Source organism: Cetorhinus maximus, chromosome 5, assembly GCF_964194155.1.
Source record: "Cetorhinus maximus chromosome 5, sCetMax3.hap1.1, whole genome shotgun sequence".
Taxonomy (NCBI): domain Eukaryota; kingdom Metazoa; phylum Chordata; class Chondrichthyes; order Lamniformes; family Cetorhinidae; genus Cetorhinus; species Cetorhinus maximus.
This window is the reverse complement of record NC_135883.1, coordinates 85430391-85454549: the sequence shown is the minus strand read 5'-3', so window position 1 is coordinate 85454549 and position 24159 is coordinate 85430391. Positions and strand designations below refer to the sequence as shown.

Here is a 24159-nt window from a genome sequence, read left to right as displayed (position 1 = left end):
TTTATAATACTATCTGACATCATTTGAGATAGACTATTTTAAGGTAACTGAAATTTTACATGATGTAACATAAGAGTCCCTTTAAAGAAGTGATAAGACTTGACATTTCAGGTTGCATATCATCTGGAGGGATGACTGAAACAGGTAATTATATCTAGCGGAGGATGGAAATACGGGTGAGACCTCTCTGCCCATCGTCTGAAGGCATGACTGCAATGGGTGAGAGTACAGTGCCTGAAACAGTGAGACGAAAACAGTGAGACTTACCAGTTCTTTTAAAGGAACTTTAAGGTAAAAACTGCTCTTTTCAGAGCAAATTTTACATGATGTAACTGTAAAATTACTGCTCTCACCATGAAAAGCTTCAAACAATTGAGATCTTTTAGTTTGCAGCCTTGTAAACAAGTATTCTATGTATACAGTTTACTTAATGGCATTTTCTAATGTTCTCCTAGTAACTATTATGTTGTTTAAGACATCTGCTTTACTGAACTAATGGGGCAATTTTCAAATGCCAGCTTCCCCATTGAAAATGTCAAGGAAACAGTTGTTGACTGGCTGGCTAGTGTTTTTAACAGGTTTTTAAATGGGTGCCAAGCACTTCCACCCAAAAATAAGTGAGCACTGCTTGCAAATGCAACCTTGGGTGCTATGCTCATTGTCAGACCCCATTTCCAATTTTCAAGTTCAAATGGACAGAGGCCTTTCAAACAACATTGTGGAACATTTTTATGGGAAAAATACTGCAGCCCTCTAGGTAGGTCCTTTTACTGAAGATTTCCAACTCAACTTGCTCATGGAATCACCTGATTTTCAATCCCCTACTTCAGAGTGTTCTCTGCCTGTATTTCAGGGAGGCCCAAATCTGAATCAGGCCTCCTAAAGAGGGTTTAAACACAGCCTACTCCCTGATGAGAATAAATATATTGAATGTTTTCTTGGTTGGAAAAAATAGCCTTGACATTTCAAATTTTCATTTTTGTCTAAGGAAATACATTCTCCATACACTGGAAAGTCACAATGCATAAAACACAAATTTGGTTTTGTTCGGCCAGGAATTTGCTTAAAATTTATATTGATGCAGCTTAAAAAACATTTACTCAACTCCTTTAACCCTCAATGCTGTTCTAGAGTTTTGTGCTTTGAGGCAATATGTTCAGCTCACTCTTCCAAGACTGTGCATCTGAGGTGCTAGATTTTGCTTGCATGGAATTTCTTTCTGCATTTAAAGACGCTACCAGTTGAAGAATTTCAGTATGATGAAATTTTCCTGCAAGATACAAGGTCGTATAAATGCAAGAAGGCAACAATGAAAAAAATGCCGCTTATCAAATTAATTATAATTTTCTTTTAAAAATGGCTTAGAATGTGGTGCAATAATCCCATTTATTTAGCAGAACATTGCCTAATATTCACTCAAGAATCTCCTCTACACACTTCGCAATATTAGTCTGGATAGACTCTAGCCTTCAATACTTGCTCTTCCAGGCAAGTAATGGGAATTAAGTTCCTCCAAATCAGTTTTGAAGATTTAATGCACCACAGTGACTACAAGTCCAGACATAGAATTCAAAATATATGTTAAAACCGGCTAAGCTAGCTTAAGTGCTTACAACCATAACTTGAAAATATTCCATCACAGGAACAAGCTCTAGCAGTGTATGTGCCACACAGCTGTACATCACTCAATTAACTGTGCCTGTAATTCACTGAATAGGATCTGCATTTCCACATAGGGAACAAGTATATGCCTTAAAAAGGCATTTATTGTGCAATTATATTAAAAAAAAACAATTCTTAGGGTTTGCATCACTCACTGGCGTATAAGCAATCCTTTATTGCCTCACTTAATAACAACATTAACCTTTTGTTGAATCATAAAACTCTTGCAGTCGACCAGGCTTTTGTTCCAGCTCTTCATATTCAAAAGCTTGCATAATCATTTCAAATTGATCCAGCTCTTTCACATATTTGGCTTCAACACTTGACTGGTTCTCGTATTCCTGTAGAAAAGTACATTCAAATAAAAATACTTTCTCCTATTTGCACATACTGCATATCAAAGGCAAGAGAGCATATACCCATGGATGAAATTTTGCATAACATGTCACCAAGTGTTAACAGTCCTTTTATATCAAGCATGAGAATAAAATTTGGGATTAACTGTTGTGTACAAGTCCACAATTCATCTAAACCACTAACCGCTGTCCCCAGCATCACAGATGCCAGTCTTCAACCAATTCGATTCATTCCACATATTAAGAAACAGTTGAAGGCACTGGATACTGCAAAGGCTACGGGCCCTGACAATATTCCGCCAATAGTACTGAAGACTTGTGCTCCAGAATTTGCCACGCCCCTAGCCAAGCTGTTCCAGTACAGCTACAACACTGGCATCTACCCAGTAATGTGGAAAATTGCCCAGGTATGTCATGTCCACAAAAAGCAGGACAAATCCAACCTGGCCAATTACTGCCCCCTCAGTCTACTCTCAATTACCAGTAAAGTGATGGAAGGGGTCATCAACAGTGCTATCAAGCAGCAATTGCTTAGCAATAACCTACTCACTGATGCTCAATTTGGATCTGCCAGAGTCACTCAGCTCCTGACCTAATTACAGCCTTGGTTCAAACATGGACAAATGAGCTGAACCCCAGAGGTGAGGTGAGAGTGATTGTCCTTGACATCAAGGCAGCATTTGACCAAGTGTGACATCAAGGAGCACTAGCAAAATTGGAGTCAATGGGAATCAGGGGGGAAACTCTGCTGGTTGGAGTATTACCCAGCAGAAAGGAATATGGTTGTGGTTGTTAGAAGTCAATCATCTCATTTCTAAGACATCACTGCAGGACTTTCTCAGGATAGTGTCCTAGGCCCAACCATCTTCAACTGCTTCATCAATGACCTTCCTTCCATCATAAGGTCAGAAGTGGGGGTGTTTGCTGATGATTGCATAATGTTCAGCACCATTCACGACTCCTCAGATACTGAAGCAGTCCATGTCCAAATGTAGCAAGACCTGGACAATATCCAGGCTTGGGTTGACAAGTGGCAAGTTACATTCATACCACACAAGTGCTAGGCAATGATCATCTCCAACAAGAGAGAATTTAACCATCGATGCCCTTGTTCTTTTAGATGGTAGCAGTCATTGGCTTGGAAGGTGCTGTCTCGGGAGCTTTGTTGAGTTCCTGCAGTGCATCTTGTAGATGGTACAAGCAAAATACTGCGGATCCAGGAAATCTGAAAACAGAAAATGCTGGAAAAACTCAGCAGGTCTGACAGCATCTGTGGAGGGAGAAACAGAGTTAACATTTCAATTACATTACCATCGCTGAAGTCCCCACTATCAACACCCTGGGGGTTACCATTGATCAGAAACTGAACTGGACTAGCCATATAAATGCTGTGGTTACAAAAGCAGGTCAGAGGCTAGGAATCCTGCAGTGAGTCACACCTCCTAACTCCAAAAGGCCTGTCCGCCATCTACAAGGCACAGGTCAGGAGTGTGATGGAATACTCTCCACTTGCCTGGATGAGTGCAGCTCCAACAACACTCAAGAAGCTTGACACCATCCAAGACAAAGCAGCCCACTTGATTGGCACCATATCCACAAATATTCACTCCCTCCACCACCGACGCACAGTGGCAGCAGTGTGTACCATCTACAATAATAAAAACAGAAAATGCTGGAAAAACTCAGTAGGTCTGACAGCATCTGTGGAGGGAGAAACAGAGTTAACATTTCAAGTCCATGTGATCCTTCAGAGCTAAAGAGAAGTAAAAATGTGATGAAATTTATACTGCTTAAGTGGGGTGGAGCAGGTGAAGCTGGATAGAAGACCAGCAATAGGTGGGGGCAAAGGAGAAATTGACAAAGATGTCATGGACAAAAAGTTAAAGGGAGCATTAATGGTAGTGGTAAGGGCTAAAGAAGGTGCTGATAGTGGCATAAAGGTAAGAAAGCAGAACAAGGGTAAGCAGTCTGAAAGAACAGCATGGAACAAGTAACAGATGGCCCTTTTGGGGTTGGGATGGGGGTGGTGGTTGAGAAAAGGATGGAAAATGGGATTTTAAAAAGAGGGAATTAAAAGGGAATAAAACAATGAATAAAAATAAGCAGATAAAAGATAAAAATTAATTTTAAAAAAGGGGTGAAGGTAGGAGAGAGCTCATGGTCTTAAGTTCTTGAACTCAATGTTAAGTCTGGAAGGCTGTAAAGTGCCTAATCGGAAGATGAGGTGCTGTTCCTCCAGTTTGCATTGGGCTTCACCCGAACATTGCAGCAGGCCAAGGACGGACATGTGGACATGACAGCAGGATGACGTGTTGAAATGGCAAGCGACAGGAAGGTCTGGGTCATGATTGCGGACAGGCTGAAGGTGTTCCACCAAACGGTCACCCAGTCTGCTTTTTTAAAATTAATTTTTATTCATTGTTTTATCCCCTTTTTTAAAAATCCCCCCCTTTTACCTCATTTTCTATCTTTTTTCTCCTTTTTCTATCTTTTTTCCCCCAACCACTACCCCCTTCCTTCACCCCACCCCAAAAGGGCCATCTGTTATTTGTTCCATGCTGTTCTTTCACAAAGTTCAGACCCTTGTTCTGCTTTCTTACCTTGATGCCACTATCAGCACCTTCTTTAGCCCTTACCACTACCATTAACACTCCCTTTGTCTTTTAGTCCATGACATCTTTGTCAATCTCTTCTTAGCACCCACCTATCGCTGGTCTATCCAGCTTCACCTGCACCAACTCCCCCTTAAACATTATAAATTTCACCACATTTTTACTTCTATTTCGCTCTCAAGAAGGGTCATACGGACTCGAAACGTTAACTCTGTTTCTCCCTCCACAGATGCTGTCAGACCTGCTGAATTTTCCAGCATTTTCTGTTTTTATTTCAGATTTCCAACGTCCGCAGTATTTTGCTTGTACCATCTACAAGATGCACTGCAGGAACTCACCAAGGCTCCTGAGACAGTACCTTGCAAACCAACGACCGCTACCATCTAGGAGAACAAGGGCAGCAGACACATGGGAAGACCACTACCTGGAAGTTCCCCTCCAAGTCACTCACCATCCTGACTTTGAAATATATCGCCACTCCTTTACTGTTGGTGGGTCAAAATCCTGGAACTCCCTAGCAGCACTGTGGACTGCAGCGGTTCAAGAAGGCAGCTCACCACCACCTTCTCAAGGGCAATTAGGGATGGGCTGGCCTAGCCAGCAACACCCACATCCCATGAATGAATAAACTAATTTCTCTATGGAATTGTTGCTAAATGGTTAAGCAATCTTGACATCACTATTTTTTTCTACTTACACCTAAATGTATTTCCTTTAAGTGCTGGTGAATGATGTCAGCCTTGGTTCAAGCCCTACTCCAGAGACTCGAGCACAATCTAAGCTGATGCTTCATCACAGAACTGAGGAAGCACTGCAATGTCTTTCGAATGAGATGTTAAGCTGAAATCTTGCCTGCCCTCTCAAGTGGATGTAAAAGATCCCAATAGCATTATAAGTTTTTCCAATGTACTGGTCAACCTTTATTATGCAAATAACAACATAGATTTAGTCATTTATCTCAGACCTCGCTTTGCACAGACTGACAGCTGTGGTTTCCTATACCAGAGCAGGGACTACACTTCAAAATTATTTTGCTGGCTATGAAATGCTTCGAGATGTCCTGAGGACTTGAAAGGTGCTATTTACCTGCAAACCCTTTTCTCTCCGTATATACTGGCAATATCCAATCATCATGTGGGAAGTAGTGAATATCAGGTTATTTGACATGTGAAGGACATCACAGCTGAATCCAATCCTGTCCTCATCTCACGTCAGACTGCTTATTTCCGTGCAATTATGTTGAGTACAAGCTGCAAAACGATATTTCCTTTCCTAGCCCATGGGCTTCAAGGTGAGTGAAGTGTCCCATCATACACACCTCGCCGACAACTTTGTCCCTGCTGGCAGCTCTCTAACCTCAACCTCGCTCTATCTCACCCTCCAGATTATTTGGTCCTTCATGAATAAAGCCTTTGCCATCCCATCAAGAATAAGATCCAATAGTTTGCTGTTAGCAGTCTAATGGATGGTGAATGCTTCTCCCTCACTGAAGCTTCCTCACCTGGCCACACGTTCCATTGACTGCTCCCCCCACCCACCACCACCCTGCTAGTGTGGTGATGATATTGTTTGCACAAAATCACCCTCAGCTTATCCCCTTACTCCTCTGGCGAGTTCTCTACCCCAAGGACCTCACCCTCCTCTACCTCTCTCACCTAACATTGAAAATACTTGTCATTTACACTCCTTCCAAGTCCCATGCTGACTTCTTCAATGAGACCTCGTCCCTCAACCTTTGCACCTAGTGACTACTTACCTTCAATGATTTCAATCCACAATTCAATTTATTATCGTCATGTTCTCAGCCAATCTACTTTTTATTTCAACTTCCCCAATACCTTCAGTCCCACCATCTCAGTCTTATCAATGCACCTGATAAGGCTGTGAATATTTCCTGGTCTACCTCATCACCCAAATGTCCCATCCTACATTAACTTGATCCCTCCACCCTCATCATTCATCCTTGGAAATCTCTCTTCCAGCTCCCGCTTTCCTCTGATCCTCCTCCACTTGTCACAATAAGATTGTAGCAAGACCTGGATAATATTCAGACATGGCTTGATTAAGTGGCAAGTAATATTCACACCACACAAGTACCAGGCAAGGACCAACTTAACAAGAGAGAATTAACCATCTCCCCATGATGTTAAATAGCATTATCATTGCTAAATCCCCCACTATCAACATCCTGGGGGTTACCATTAATCAGAAACTGAGCTGGCCCAGCATTATAAATACTGTGGCCAAAAGAGCATGTAACAGGCTAGGAATTCTATAGCAAATAACTCACCTCCTGACTCCCCAAAACCTGGCCACCACCTACAAGGCAGATGTCAGAACTGTAATGGAAAACTCTCCACTTGCCTGGATGAGCATAGCTCCAACACCACCATCCAGGACAAAGCAAGCTGCTTGATTGGCACCCCATCCATCACCTTATATATTCACTCCATTACCAGCACACAGTAGCAGCACTGTGTAACATCAGCAAAATGCAATGCAGCAACTCACCAAGCTTCCTTTGACAGCACCGTCCAAACCCATGACCTCTACCAACTAGAAAGACAAGGGCAGCATACAGAAGGGAGCATCACCACCTGCAAGTTTCCCTCCAAGCCACACACCATCCTGACTGGAATTATATTATTGTTCCTTCATCATTAGTGGGTCAAAATTCTCCTTAACAGCATTGTGGGTGTGCCTGCACCACATGAACTGTAGCAGTTCAATAAGGAGGCTCACTACCACCTCCTTGTGATCTTGTTCATAGCGAGTTGATCAGTATCTCCGAATCCTGTCATTCTTCCTGGTACATTCATCTTCAAGGATAGGCTTGCAAACATTATATACAACTGTTCTACATTTGTCTGATTTTCCATGACCACATACAGCTCTATAGTATCCCACCGGAGTCCCAACCACCTACTAGAGTATCATCTTGAAAGCCAGCTCTTAGGCATCTTTTCTCCACACTTAATCATCCTCAAACCCATTCCTATTGCCTCCTCCATTTTCACCTCAAATTCGAAGAGGTTGGAATTCCTCACTTCACTCTTGATCGCACAACTACCCCTCCCGGCCCCCTTGATGATAGCACTGTTAGCAATTCCCCAATTCCTCTAACATCATCCCTCTTTCCATCAAAACTGCTACTATCTTCACTGCCAACCCCCTCCCAACACACGACTCCACCCCAACTCTTTAAATAAAAATCCTTATTCAATCAGTTCTCTAAATCTACACCCCTGCAACTCTTAAGGTCCTCAAGCACGCTGTTGCCAATCAGTAACATGTCTATCTTGCCTGTAACCCCCCATATTGGTATCCCTGTTATCTACATAATCAAAACAGCGGAACACAAATCAGATGGGGCAATGATCCACCTTTGTAGTGCTGTAGTCAGACCTCACCTTAAACAAAAACAGAATTACCTGGAAAAACTCAGCAGGTCTGGCAGCATCAGTGGAGAAGAAATCAGTTAACGTTTCGAGTCCTCATGACCCTTCGGCAGAACTGAGTATAGTTAGGAGAAAGGTGAAATATAAGCTGGTCTAAGGTGGGGGGGCGGGGGGAGAGAGAAGTTGAGGGTGGGGTGGTTTAGGGATAAGCAAGCAGTGATAGGAGCAGATAATCAAAAGATGTCACAGACAAAAGGATTAAAGAGGTGTTGAAGGTGGTGATATTATCTAAGAAAAGTGCTAATTAAGAATGGAAGGCAGGATACTCCAGGTACAGCTCTAGTGGGGGTGGGGTGGAAAGACTAACAAAGTTTTAGTTTTAGATTTAAAAATAATGGTAATAGGTGGGAAAAGAAGAATCTATATAATTTATTGAAAAAAAAAGGGAGGGGGGAGAAACGGGGTGGGGATGGGGGGAGGGGGAGTTTAAGATCTAAAGTTGTTGAATTCAATATTCAGCCCGGAAGGCTGTAAAGTGCCTAGTCGGAAGATGAGGTGCTGTTCCTCCAGTTTGCGTTGGGCTTCACTGGAACAATGCAGCAAGCCAAGGACAGACATGTGGGCAAGAGAACAGGGTGGAGTGTTAAAATGGCAAGCGACAGGGAGGTTTGGGTCTTTCTTGCGGACAGACCGCAGGTGTTCTGCAAAGCGGTCGCCCAGTTTGCGTTTGGTCTCTCCAATGTAGAGGAGACCGCATTGGGAGCAACGAATGCAGTAGACTAAGTTAGGGGAAATGCAAGTGAAATGCTGCTTCACTTGAAAGGAGTGTTTGGACCCTTGGACGGTGAGGAGAGAGGAAGTGAAGGGGCAGGTGTTGCATCTTCTGCGTGGGCATGGGGAGGTGCCATAGGTGGGGTTTGAGGAGTAGGGGGTGATGGAGGAGTGGACCAGGGTGTCCCGGAGGGAACGATCCCTACGGAATGCCGCCAGGGGGGGTGAAGGGAAGATGTGTTTGGTGGTGGCATCATGCTGGAGTTGGCGGAAATGGCGGAGGATGATCCTTTGAATGCGGAGGCTGGTGGGGTGATAAGTGAGGACAAGGGGGACCCTATCATGTTTCTGGGAAGGAGGAGAAGGCGTGAGGGCGGATGCGCGGGATATGGGCCGGACACGGTTGAGAGCCCTGTCAACGACCGTGGGTGGAAAACCTCGGTTAAGGAAGAAGGAGGACATGTCAGAGGAGCTGTTTTTGAAGGTAGCGTCATCAGAACAGATGCGACGGAGGCGAAGGAACTGAGAGAATGGGATGGAGTCCTTACAGGAAGCGGGGTGTGAGGAGCTGTAGTCGAGGTAGCTGTGGGAGTCGGTAGGCTTGTAATGGATATTGGTGGACAGTCTATCATCAGAAATTGAGACAGAGAGGTCAAGGAAGGGAAGAGAAGTGTCAGAGATGGACCATGTGAAAATGATGGAGGGTTGGAGATTGGAAGCAAAACTAATAAATTTTTCCAGGTCCCGACGAGAGCATGAAGCAGCACCGAAGTAATCATCGATGTACCGGAGAAAGAGTTGTGGGAGGGGGCCGGAGTAGGACCGGAACAAGGAATGTTCCACATACCCCATAAAGAGACAGCCACATCATCACTTAACAGTCCAGTTAAATGTTTCATGGCTTCCTGCAGGAAAGGAGGACATTTTTTAAATCAAGGTCTATTTGCTAAAGAAAGCACCTTAAACACCAGGTTCAGTTCTGATTGCTAAGAAATGAGAGACAGACAAAAGCTGAAGGGTGAAATACTCCAGTAAGCCAGAGTTCCATGCCCAAAGGTTCTGTTTAACTCCTGGGTCTCTTACATTTACACTGATATGAGGCAGGTTAAAGGCATTCTCTAGTTTGTAGGGTATACAAGATTTACTAACATTCATTCAAAAAAACCATCTGTAATCACAAATACAATATTTAATAAAAACAGCCTATGAGAAAACCTATGTTACCAAAGGAGGCCATTTACCTCATTGTGCCTGTTATAAAATCATAACTAAAAAAACTGTTTTATCTTACTCAATCCATAACTCACCTCCCAAAGCCCCAGTACCTCTTTACCCACATCATCACTTAACAGTCCAGTTAAATGTTTCATGGCTTCCTGCAGGAAAGGAGGACATTTTTTAAATCAAGGTCTATTTGCTAAAGAAAGCAAGCACTTACATCGTACACAATGCTCTTCAGCACAAAAGGCAGAATGTTGACCATTTTCCCTTTGGGAGTGGTGGATGCTTTGGCTACCGCTGGTGCTTTTTGTTTTAAGATGCACTACATTTGCAGATAGCTACTTTTTCTAATTTTCGTGCCTACTGTGTTTGTGTGGGTCTCTTGGTGATTGGTTTGTTTCTCTGCTCGCTCCCTTTCAATTTTCTTGCTTTACTAAAATATGCCTACTTATATTTTCCTACTGTCTTGGGACACAAGGAGAAGTCTGGTGGGACAAAAGCAAAATATTGCAGATACTGGAAATCTGAAATAAAAACCGAAAATACTCAGGTCAGACAGCATCTGTGGAAAGAAACAGAGTTAACATTTCAGGTCTGTGACTCTTCAGAACTGAGAAAAGCTAAAAATGTGATAGATTTTGAGCAAGTGAAAGAGGGGAGGGGAGGAAGAAGAATAAAAAGTAGGATCTGTAATAGGGTGGAGGGCAGGACAGACTAAATGACAAAAAGTTTGCTGATACAAAAGCCAAAGGGATTGGTAATGGGGCAAGTAAAGAAATAATAGATGAGGTTTGAATGGCAGGATAGCAGCTGTCTAAATGCAAAACAAACGAATTAAGAAAGAAATGAGAAAATAATGAACCAACAAAAAAAACAAAATAGGGTCAGAGGTTATGATCTAAAACTGTTGAACTTAATGTTGAGTCCAGAAGGCTGCATAGTGCCGGGTTAAAGATGAGCTGCTGCTCCTCAAGCTTGCACTAAGCTTCATTAGAACACTGCAGCAGGTCAAGGACATAAAGGTTAGAGTGGGATCAAGGTGGAGAATTAAAGTGACAAGCATTGGGAAGTGGAGGGTCATGCTTAGAGACTGAACAGAGGTGTTCAGCAAAGCAATCACCTGGCCTGCATTAGGTGTCCCCACTCTAGAGGAGACCACATCATGAACAGCAAATACAATATACTAAATTGAAAGACCATAAGACATAGGAGCAGAAGTAGGCCATTTGGTCCATTGAGTCTGCTCCGCCATTCAATAAGATCATGGCTGATCTGATAATCCTCAACTCCACTTTCCTGCCTTTTCCCCATAACCCTTGATTCCCTTACTAATTAAAAATCTGTCTATCTCAGTATACTTAACGAACCAGCCTCTACAGCCCTCCATGGTAAAGGATTCCACAGGTTGACTACCCTCAGAAGAAATTCCTCCTCATCTCTGTTTTAAATGGGCGACCCCTTACTCTGAGATTATGCCCTCTGGTCCTAGACTCTCCCACAAAGGGAAACAACCTATCGGAATCTAGCGTGTCAAGTCCCCTAAGAATCTTATAGGTTTCAATAAGGTCGCCTCTCATTCTTCTAAACTCCAATGGATACAGGCCCAACCTACTCAACCTCTCCTCATAAGAAAATCCCTCCATACCTGGGATCAACCTAGTGAACCTTCTCTGGACTGCCTCCAATGCCAGTATATCTTTCCTTAGGTAAGGGGACCAAAGCTGTTCACAGTATTCCAGGTGTGGTCTAACTACTGCCTTGGATAATTTTAGCAAGGCTTCCCTATTTTTATACTCCATTCCCTTTGAAATAAAGGCCAACATTCCATTTGCCTTCCCTATTACCTGTTGAACTTGTAAGTTAACTGTTTGGGATTCATGCACAAGGACTCCCAAGTCCCTCTGTGCTGCAGCTTTCTGCAGTTTTTCTCCATTTAAATAATATTCAGCTCCTCTATTCTTCCTGCCAAAGTGCATGACTTCACATTTTCCCACGTTATATTCCATCTGCCAAGTTTTTGCCCACTCACTTAATCTGCCTATATCCCCTGTAGACTCGTGTCATCCTCATCACTTGCCTTCCCACCTATTTTTGTGTCATCTGCAAACTTGGCAATTGTACACTCACTTCCCTCATCTAAATCATTAATATATATTATAAACAATTGAGGCCCCAGCACTGATCCCTGTGGCACTCCACTAGTCACAGGCTGCCAGCCCGAATATGCCCCCTTATCCCAACTCTGTCTTCTATTAGTTAGCTAATCCTCTATCCATGCTAATATACTACCCCCAACACCATGGGCTCTTATCTTATTAAGTAGCCTTATGTGCGGTACCTTATCGAACGCCTTTTGGAAATCCAATTATGTTACATCTACTGGTTCCCCTTTATCTATTCTGCTTGTTACCTCCTCAAAGAATTCTAATAAATTTGTTAGGCATGGTTTCCCCTTCATGAAGCCATGCTGACTCTGCTTGATTACATTATGTATTTCTAAATGCTCTGCTTTTACATCCTTTATAATAGATTCTAACATTTTCCCAATGACAGATGTTAAGCTAACTGGCCTATAGTTACCTGTTTTTTGTCTCCCTCCCTTTTTGAATAAGGGTTTACATTGCCATTCTCCAATCCCCTGGGACTTTTCCAGAATCTAAAGACTCTTGGAAGATTACTACGAGTGCATTCACTATCTCTGTAGCTACTTCCTTTAATATCCTAGGGTGCAACCCATCAGGTCCAGGGGACTTTTCATTGGGCCTTTAGCCCCCATTAGTTTCCCCAATACTTTTTCTCTAGTGATTGTTATTGTATTTATTTTCTCCCCCCTCTTTTGCCCCTTGATTATTTAGTATTTTTGGAATGCTATTAATATCTTCTACCGTGAAGACCAAAGCAAGGTACTTATTCAACTCCTCTGCCATTTCCTGGTTCCCCATTATTATTTCCCTAGCTTCTTTCTCTAATGGGCCTATGTTCACTTTGGCCTCTCTCTTCCATTTTATACTGTCCATTTTTATATTACTTGCTAGTTTACCCTCAAAGTTTATTTTCTTCCTCACTATTTTTTGGTCATCTTTTGTTGGTCTTTAAAACTTTCCCAATCCTCTGGCTTACCACTAATTCTTGCCACGTTGTATGTTTTTTCTTTCAATTTGATACTGTCCTCAACATCCTTGGTTAACCATGGTTGGTTTATCCCCTTCCTTGAATCCTTTTTCCTCATTGGGATAAATCTTTGTTGAGAGTTGTGAATTATTTTCTTAAACATCTGCCATTGTTCATCAAACATCTTTTCCGCTAAACTGCTTTCCCAGTTCACTCCAGCCAACATATTTAAGTTTAGCATAGTTGTTTCCAACCCAAGTTTCTCACTCTCAAACAGAATGCTAAATTGTACCACGTTATGGTCAGAAGTATAAGTAAATATTGTCTCACTTGCAAGGAATGTTTGGGGTCTTGGATGTTGAGAAGGGCGCAGGTAAAAGGGAGGTTGTTGCATCTGCTGTGCTTGCATGGAAAGGTGCCATGGGAAAGGGAGAGGATGTTGGGGATCACTGAGGTGTGGACCAGGGTGTTGCAGAGGGACCGGCCCTTTTGGATTGCTGAAAGATGTGTTTGGTGGTCACATCACACTGGAGGTGGAGGGAATGGCAGGATTTGATCCGTTGAATGTGGAGGCTGGTGGGGTGGAAGGTGAGGACAAGTAGAACCCAATCATAGTTCAGGAAGGGAGGAGAAGGGGTGAGAGCAGAAATGCATGAAATTGATTAGAAACAGTGGAGAGCTCTGTCAACCACAATGGTAGGGGTTTGGGGAGTGGGGAATCCTTGGTTGAGGAAAAAGGATGACAGATCAGAAAGCGCTAGTATGGAAAGTTGCATCATCCAAACAGATGTAACGGAGATGGAGAAACTGGGAGAACGGAATGTTGTCCTTACAGAATGCAGGGTGTTAGGAAATGTGGTCAAGGTAGATGTGGGAGTCCATGGGCTTGTAGTGAATATTAGTTGATCGCCCATCCCCAGAAACGGAGACAGAGAAGTCAAGGGAGGGAACAAAAGAGTTGGAGATGGACCAGGTGAAGCTGAGAGAAGGGTGGAAATCGGAAACAACGTCAAATGAAATTCTCCAGTTCCGGGCGAGTGCAGAAAGCAGTACCAAAAGAGTCATCAATGTGCAACAAAAAGAGTTAAGGGAGGGGGCCTGAGTAAGACTGGAATAAGGAATGTTCCACATAGCCCACAAAAAAGCAGTCATGGCTGGGATCCTTGAAGGTATCCATTGCAACACCTTTCACTTGGAGGAAATGAGTGGAGCCCATTTCCTGCAGCACCTTTGCATGAAAGTGCAGGAGATACAACACATGGCCTTCTACCTTCTCTCACCATCCAAGGCCCCAAATACACTTTCCATGTGAAACAACAATTTACTTGTACATCTTTCAATTTAATATACTGTTTGTTGCTAACGATGTGATCTCATCTAAACTGGGGAGACCAAACGCAGACTGGGTGAACGTTTTGTGGAACACCTCCATTCAGTCCCCAAGCTTCCTATCGCTTGTCATTTTCATTCTCCACCTTGCTCCCACTCTGACCTCTCTGTCCTTGGCCTGCTACAGTGTTCCAATTGAAGGTGCGGAAAATTTGGATTTATTTTAAAGTGCCAGCCAGGACCAGCAGCTAGGGCGCCACAGCATACACAAACAATCACAGCCTTACATGAAAGCTAAAAACTTGTACAAAGGGCTCAGCTGTAAATTTGCAATTAGGAAATGGGAGACACACACGGGCGGGGACACGGAATGACTCGATCAAAAAATGGGGAAGGCCATTTCACATCGTCTGATGGCCTTGAACCACATCCAGTCAGCCTCCGTAAACCTTTTGTTTGAACAAACATACATTCTTTGCTGTCTCCAAAAAGACAATGCCCAGTCTCTGCACTGCAATTACTGAACAAGAACACAATTATCAGCCCACCGGGGGGGTCATTGTGCTGTGACCTTTGTCTAACTAATACCATTAATTTGTAACTGATAGTAAAAAATATATAAACTCTGCTCATTTGAACCTCGGTGGAGAAGCGCCTGGATTGCCCAGTGTTTGCTCCCCGCATGCGTAATAAAGGAACCAATTGAATATTGCATCTGGACTCCGAGTGTTGAAATTTTGTACCAGAGTATTCCTCGGTCCTTTCACAATGAAGCTTAAAGCAAGCTTGAGGAACAACAACTTTTCTTTCGATTAGGCATTTTGCCACCTTCTGGACTCCACGTTGAGTTAAACAATTTTAGATCATAACCTCTACTCCATTTTTTTGGGTGTGATTTTTGCTTGTTCAGCTTTTTCTCCTGTTTCTTTATTAATCCCTTTACTTTGCATTCAGACAACTGCTATGCTGCCATTTACACCTCATCTAGACACATCTTTTGTTTCTTTACCACCCGCTTTGGCTTTTGCAGATGGAAACCTTTTGTCATTTAATCTGCCCTGCCCTCCACTCTATCACAAACCTTCCCTTTTGTTTTTTCCTCCTCACCAATCCCCTCTTTACGTTGATCAAAACGTTTTACATTTCTCAGTTCTGATGGCCACAGACCTGAAACATTCATTCTATTTCTCTTTCCATAGATGCTGTATGACCTGTTGCATATTTACTGCTTTTATTTCAGAGTCTGGTGGGATTGAGAAGATTGCTGGGGAACAGGAGTACTGGCAGGGGGAAATCCTGGGTTGTGCAAGTACGGACATGAAGAATAACCAAGCGTGATGGTTGTGGGAGGATAGTCATGGCGCTCGTAAACAGTGCATTGCACAGTGTGGGAACAAGGGACAGGCTTGCTGGGTGTGCGCGTGCTGAGGTGGACCCTGGGGTTCAGAATGGTGGGATGAAGACTGTTGGATGTTGCTGGAAAAAATGCATCAAAAGAGGTTTTTACTGGGGAGTGAGTGGAAAAGTATGTAGCTCAGATTGGGGCGGGGAAACAAAAATGACAAGGAGCAAGCAGGAAAAGGTACAGGTTCTTGGGGCAAAAGATTAGAAGCAGAAGTGGAAAAAGAAGAATCAATTCCCTTCACTCCCTGAGAGTGGCATGCTTGTGCCAGCACAAAGCAGGGAAGCCTCCATTATTTAAAAAAGATACAGATGCACAGTGCTGTGGAAAGCCTGCTGTAATTCCAGCTCCTGCCTCAAATCCCAGTGTACATTCCAAGTTGTTGCAGTTCTTTTTGAAGCAAGATAAGGCAGCTGCCTTCTGGAGTACTGCATTCAGTTTTGAGCACCAAATCTCAAAGGTGGTATACTGGCCCTGGAAGGAGTACAGCACAGATTTAACAGAATATTACCTGGGCTTAAAGGGTTAGAATTATGAGGACAGGTTGCATAAACTTGGTTTGTATTCATTTGAGTTTTGAAAGGCTGAGGTATTCAAATTGATGAAAGTATTTGATGGGGTAGTAACAGAAACACTATCTCCTTCGGTGGGGGAATTGAGAACAAGAGAGCATGATCTTAAAATTAGGCCTTTCAGGAGCAAAATCAAGAAGCACTTTTTCACATAAAGTAGTAAGATCTGGAGCTTTTTTCCCTCCCTTAGGAGGGAGTAATGAGAACTATTAGAATATGAAATCAATTTAACTTCAGTTTTGAAAATTGTCCGATAATTGTAGCTACCATCTGATCGTATGCCTTTTCTGTAATGCAAAAGCACCCCATACTCAATACACAAACCCCAGGATAAGAAATCCCATTGTTACCCAGAGAAATCCATCTATGAAATTCAACAGAGCCTCTATCGGAACCTACTTCTTCTCTCCTGTGCTTTTCCTCTTTACTGATGTTGTCTGCTGGTGCTATATCACCAACAATGCATTCTGCCATATCATGAACCAGGGCTAATTTTATGCATCTGCAAAGGAAAAGCACGTTATTCTAATTGGAATAGAAAAGGAGGAGAAAAAGACTTTTGGTAAGTTTTTCCATCTAAATAAAACGTCAAGCAGGCCTTTTAGCTCTCTTGAATAGGCTGCTAAAACTCACAATTCTTCTTTATGGTCCTCAATGCAAGTTACAGTTTATAAAACTAGCAGTATAAAAATTACAATAAAATAGCTTAAAAGGAACATTAATTATTCATAATTTCATTGTAAAGTCTCACAGCTTTAGTTTTAAAGCTAGTATTCTTGCAAAGGGACTCCTTTTGTAAAATCATGGCTGTCTGATTTGGCGAGAAGGAAACATATTTCACTGGCATCAGGAAAAACAAAATCCTCCCTGAGCACATCTGTCACAGGTCATCGATTAACACAACACTTTGTACACAAATAATGGCAGCCATATTTATCTTCATACATCAATCACTGCTCCATTTTACTGCATTCTAGCTATTCAGCAGACTCTTCTACAAAAAAAAGGCATTCCCAATTTATTTGTCTTCAGAATAATTATAGCTCAGTAGTGGCTAAAAGAACTCCATAAAGGTACTTCCATCCTGTTTAATAAATATAGTTACCAGTACCTGCGCATGCAGTTTAACAACATGCAAAAATACTGTCAAAATCATGAGACTGAACTGCTCGCGAAAAGGTGGAAAATACAACTGTTTTAAACTCAGTTCAAAAAACTTTTAATTTTAATTTCTTAAAAACTAAACTAATTTAGCTGTTATCTATCTAGAGTCATTTGATAAGCATTGCTGAGTTGACAAAAATAGAAAACTGTAGGGCATTATGAACTAACACGTAAACTTAAAACTTCATACAGGTATTTCATTCTGTTTAAATAAATGACGCATTGAGGACAAGTTTCTGATATACTGCACCTGTCTTTGTTGAGTTTTTGATCTTCAGTTAACAGTGCCATAACAGCCATCCTATACATGTGATCTGACACACTCTCTGGCCTTTCCACATTTCTATATACCCACCCTGTTCGTGGTACTCTCTATTGAAACAAAAAACAGACAATTACACACTTTAAGACTCCAAATGCACTTCATTGTATTACTTTAATTTACGTTCTCCACACCTCTATAAATTACTCAAACTGTTCATAATACTGGAGACTCCTTGCACTAAACACCTTAAAATTCTACGTACGGTGAATAGGCAGAGCCCAAACTAATCCGATCTATTTTCAATTACCAACTTATTTTTTAAAAACACAAATTTATGTAATAATATTTCATAATTTTAAATATTATGGAGGTGAATTTCACCAGGGGATTTCCCATTCATCCACTGTAACTTCAGCAGATGAGCTGTGGAAATCCTGGTAACACAGTGTATATTTCACTCTCAGTGAGGGACTGCACTTTTCTTCCTTGATCTACAGTTAAGAATACCAAAACAGCCATCCTGTAGATGTGGAAATTTGCTGCCAATATGTTGTTGTTAATTTACAATTAATAGTTATCCACAAACAGAAATTGGAATTGCATTTAAACCTACTCATTTCAATAACAAACTATTTAATATAATCAGCAGCAAAACCTTCATGCCACCTGTATTTCAACTGCTATGCAGTGTACTTTGAACCACCTGGAAATTTAAGATAAAAATGTAACCTTTTTAAATGTGACTAGAATTCTGACTGTCCCATTGATCATTTTTATTTAGCATTCAATTCTAACCAGTATTTGGATGACTCCGAATATAACTCTGCAGATTTCCCAACATGCAAATTGAGGTTTACTCGACCTGAGTGATGGTGCCAGTTCTGCGTTACTGCAAGCAGATACAGACTTCAAACTAGCATCAGTTGTATAATAATTGCACCATTAATGAGATTAGCCATTGGATCCAAGGACAATTTCTAAACGGTAACATGTATTATATATGTATTTTTTAAATTTAGAATGTTCAACCAACGGATGTCGTTATCTAGAAAGATTTCATACTGTCAGAGGTCTGCTATTCCAACAACATATCAAGTACAAGTGATTTTGGGTAATATTCATCAAATTCTAAGTGGCAAAACTGATTTTTTTTTAAATCTGGCTTGGCATTAAATAAAAACACCACCATTATATTTGCCTAAGTATCTCAAAGAGTAACAGTCTGACTGATGTATATCACAGCAGCATGAAGGGAACTACTGTCTTTCCCAAGTAGTTTATTTTTGTTAAAGACTGCTGTCACTTTCCTCTCATTTGAAGTGTTTCCAACTGAACAAATCAGGGAAAATGAATGTTTGTTAATTTGTTCATGTACTATGAAATTATTACCACTGAGAAGTTTATAGAGTGATTTGATAGAGGTACTAAAATTATGAATGGATGGGTAAGAACAAATTAATCAAGTGTTTTCAGTGGTGGAGGGACTGGGAATGAGGGAGTATAGATTAAATGCAAGGGATTTAGAACAAAGGAAATGGGAGAAACATTTTTACATTGATCGTTGAGATTGTGGAATGCATTGCCCGAGTTTTTGAAGCGGAGACCACATCAACATTAACAGTTGGTTAGATAGGCTATTGAAAGAAAGAGAGATAATGGGATATGATAACAAGGAGGCACATGAGATTAGAAGTAAAAAGAGCTTCCATTTAAACAGAATCTTTCATGGCTCCAGAATGTTCCAATGCATTTTACAGCCAGTGAAGTATATTTGAAGTGCTGTGAGGAAAAGTGACAGCCAATCTGCATACAGCACGATCCCACAACAGCAATGAAATCTACGGCTAGATCATTTGTTTTTAATAGGTGTTGGTTGAGGGATAAATGTCAGCCACGACACTGGGAGAACACTCGTTCTTCAAATAGCACCATGTGATCTTTAACATCCAACCAAAAGGACAGACAGGGCTTCAGTTTAACATCTCATCCCAATGACAGCACCTCCAACAGTGCAGCATCCCCTCAGTATTGTACTGGAGTCTCAGTCTAAATTTCTGTCTTCAAATTTATGGATTAGGCTTTGAACCTATGAAGTGAAAGAGCTACCACTGGGCCAAAGCTGACACCTTGTAGAGAATAAGCACCAAAACACACTAGTTAGGAATTTCAGTATGGAAAAGGGCCATTTAGCCTATGCAACTCTCTAATTCCCTTGAACGAATCCTTCAGGGACTTTAAACCAAGATCCCATCTGTTCTTGCAGGTGTTTGCAAAAGGTCCCATGGCAGTATTTCAGAGGAGAACAGTGGAGTTATACCTGGTGTCCTAACCAATATTTATCACTCACTCAACATCATGAAAAGAGGTGAGCACACGGCTGTTTGCGGGACTTTGCTGTGTGCCAACTGCCGTGTTTCCTAAATTACAACAGTGATTAGGCTTTCATTATCTGTAAAGTGCTTTGGGACTTCCCGAGGTGATGAAAGGTGCTATCTAAATGCAAGTCTATTTTGAAGGGAAATCGGATATTGACAGGGTCTGTGGGCGATGCCATTACAGGGCGAGCCGCCAGGGAGGCGCTCTGGGCCAAAGAAGCAGAATTCTTTTTTGGAACTTTATGTGATTCGGGAAAACAATGCGTTCGATCCATCCCAATGAAACAGCGCGAGTTCCTGACCAGGCTGTGCAAGTGAAACCGCTGCCATCCTGGCTGCTTCGGTACAACGGTAAACTACATGCAATGAAGAGAATCCAATGAAATGCACGTTTGTAACTGGGGCGGCTTTTTATTGCATGGCCCCAGCCGCTCTCACCTTCAGCTGTCCCATACAGTACATGAACTGCAGCAAATTCTTCACATTTCCCGAGCCCTTGCACGCGGCCATTGCCTCCGAGACGGAACTGACGTCACAATCCCCGGGGCTCCAGCGCGCGCTGATTGAGCTTGTTTTGCTCAATGAGTTTGAACGGGCGGTTAAATAATGCAAATGGCAATAGAAAGGGAATGAGTTAAAATAGAGCACACAGAGAGAAAGAAAACAAACGGCTTGATTGATGATTGGAATTGTTGACTCTAAAAGCCGGCAGGAGTGTTGGTGTATTATTAGCAAATAAGCTCGAGGTGATACAGGAACGTTGCTACCTGCTGCATGCTATTGCATTTAGTTTATAAAGGCTGGGTGCCCTGTAAGTTGAGTAGCAATAGCTGGTATTGTGCGAGCAGTTCCGAGAACTAGGAGACCAGTTCAAGCGGGATGGGCAACAAATGTTGGCCTTGCCAGTGACACCCACATCTTCCAAGCAGAATGCTTGGTCTTTGCACCTTCCCTATTCACCCACCAGTAGAAATAACCTCTCACTTCTTACTGACAGTAAAGTCCCGGTATTATTTCCCCCACACCTGAGCCCCAATCCCTCCAACTTCGTTTCGAGTCGGTATGACTTCTTCAGCTGAAGAAGTCATATGGACTCAAAATGTTAACTCTGTTTTTCTCTCCACAGATGCTGTCAAACCTGCTGAGTTTTTCCAACATTTTTTGTTTTTGTTTCAGATTTCCAGCATCCGCAGTATTTTGCCTTTACCCTCGAACTTCGTTCTCAGTTTCTTCTACAGTAACACAAAAGCCAATTACTGCGGATGTTGGAAGTCTAAAATAAAAACAAAACATGCTGGAAATACTCAGTGGGTGAGGAAGCATCTGTGGAGAGAAACAGAGTTGAGTATTGTTGAAAAAAGACATGCTGTGGAAGCTTTCCTTCTTGCACTTGTTAGGACAGACACAAGATTGCCAAATTTCAAAGGGAACAACAATTTATACAGCATGTGTTGGCTCTGATTAAAAAGTTGCCATGGCAAATGCACTAGCTATTGTTCACCGTGTTTTTGTTTATTCAAAAAAAGTGCAATGTCTGGACATATTCCTTTTCCCCCCGAAGAGCAAGGTCCCTGCATAGGTCTAGCAAGCGCAAGTCTACTTACACGAAAGAGTTAATGTATCAGATTGAGAAGACCGTTCTAATGACCTGCTGAGTATCTCTAGCAGTTTTTTTAACCCCAGTTTCATCTCCCTGACCGAGTAACAATTCCTTCAACATTCAGTCCACAATCTCCAGCTTTCCCTGAGCCCTGATTTACTGACCCTATTCTCCTGTTTTCGCTTCGATGACTATATTTCCCAGTCACCCATTCTTGCCCCAAGTCTCCCTCTCCCCTTCCTGTCTCACTCCCTTCCCCCAGCCCAAGCCTCTGTACCCTCTATCCCTGGTCACCCACACTTCCCCCTCCTACAATCTTCTGCCCCCTACTTGGCCTTTTTGCAAAGGGCAGAAATGATATAGCTGACACACGCTGGGATACAGACAGAAAATCTCGATCTTAATTCAGTTTCCTTATGCTGCCAGGCTCAGGAACTCAATCAAGCCAGTTCCCCTGATGAATGTTAAGATGAAATAATTCAGCTTCTCCAATCTTGCCACATAACTGATCATACAGGGGATGATTCTATTAAATCTCTTCTGCATCTGTCTAAGACCTAAAGTATGCTTCCCAGAATTGAATATAGTACACTAACTGAAGCCAAATTAATGTTTCATAATTTCCTTATTTTTGTACAGTATGCCTCTACTAATAAAACCAAGGATGCCATTTTTTAAACAACTTTCTAACTTGTCTTTCCACCTTCAAAGCTGTATATAAATATAGGCACCCCCAAGGTCTCTCTGTTCCAACACCATCTTTAAAATGATACATTTTAGTTTATGTTGGCTCTCCACATTCTTCCTTCCAAAGTATATCACTTAACACTTCTCTGCAATATTTTTCATCACAGGATGCACTGCAGCAACTCACCAAGGCTCCTTCGACAGCACCTCCTAAACCCGTAACCTCTACCACCGAGAAGGACGAGGGCAGCAGATGCATGGGAACATCACCACTTGGAAGTTTCCTTCCAAGCCACCCATCATCCTGATTTGGAAAAATATCGCTGTTCCTTCACTGTTGCTAAGTCAAAATCCTGGAACTCCCTCCCTAACAGCATTACGGGTTTACCTGCATCACATGAACTGCAGCGGTTCAAGAAGGCAGTTCACCACCACCTTCTCAAGGGCAATTAGGAATGGGCAATAAATGCTGGCCTAGCCAGCGACGCCCATATCCCTTGAACGAATAAAAAAACTATCATGTGTCTGCCAATTTCACCAGTCTATATCCTTCTGAAGTCTATTACTATCCTATTCTCTGTTCACTACACTTCCAAGTTTTGTGTGATCTGCAAACTTTGAGACTATGCCCTTTATACTCAAGTCCAGGACATTAAGATACATTAAAAGGAGCAGTAATCCTAATATCAACTCCTGGGGAATACCACTGCAAATTAATCTCCAGTCTGAAAACCAGCCATTCACCATCACCATCTGCTCCTGTCCCTTAGCCAATTCCAAACAGCCACTACCATTTAATTACACGGACTTTAACTTTGCTTGTCTGTTAGGTGGTAATTTGTCAAAGCCCTTTGAAAATTCTTATGCACAACATCAACAGCACTATCCTTATCAACCCTCTCCATTACTTCATCAAAGAACTCAATCAAATTAGTCAAAAATAAATTGGCTTTAACAATTCTGTGCTTACTTTATTAGCCCATACTTTTCCAAATGCCAATGCATTTTATTCTAGATTGTTGTCAGCACTCACCATATAAGGATGATAACTAATGTTATAAAAGGAAAGAAGGTTTGCAAAAGAAGAGAATACTTCCTGCATTAACACTAATCTGTGTGTAAGGTTTTTCAGATGTATACGGAACAATTTCTGGGAAAATGCATCCATCTGCAAAGCATTCAGTGAAGCGATCAGAACTAGAATATTTGAATTAATTACAAGATGAAACTATTAATTTCTTGGTGACTACTTATAACTAAGCTAGTTACCAGGGAGAAATGATTCAGCCAAATCTCCTAAATTCAGTAAAATAAATTGGGTAAATTTATTCACCACTTCTTATGTCTTAATTTATCGGTACTTTGGAATGCAAAATTAAATTGACCTGGGTTTGTTTGACGTAGTAATGGTTTAATGATATGCCACAAGTTGGCTGACTTATGACTCTAAAGGTATTTGGATTTAACCAAGCAGATCATATGGACTGCGTGTTTCCAGTCTGATTGCATCTTGTTCTGTCTTCGGGGAGGTGAATTTTGAGATACTGCTTCAGAATTTTTTCAGTGCATTCTTTTGCTCCAACAAATAGTGATTGATGTTGAGTGGAAGACCTTAAGATGAAGATTAAATGGTA

At 41.8% G+C, this 24159-nt stretch overlaps 1 protein-coding gene across 1 annotated transcript; it reads right to left on the bottom strand.

Moving 5' to 3' along the window:
- Positions 1–372: 372 nt before the first annotated feature.
- Positions 373–20800, bottom strand: hddc2 (HD domain containing 2). The gene is made up of 6 exons (XM_078542155.1): positions 20677–20800; positions 17849–17970; positions 16834–16936; positions 10107–10175; positions 1865–2003; positions 373–1270 (listed from the first exon to the last, which is right to left on the bottom strand). The coding sequence occupies exons 1-6, from the start codon at positions 20746–20748 to the stop codon at positions 1128–1130; spliced, it is 648 nt and encodes a 215-aa protein (XP_078398281.1). The 5' UTR covers positions 20749–20800; the 3' UTR covers positions 373–1127.
- Positions 20801–24159: the final 3359 nt, after the last annotated feature.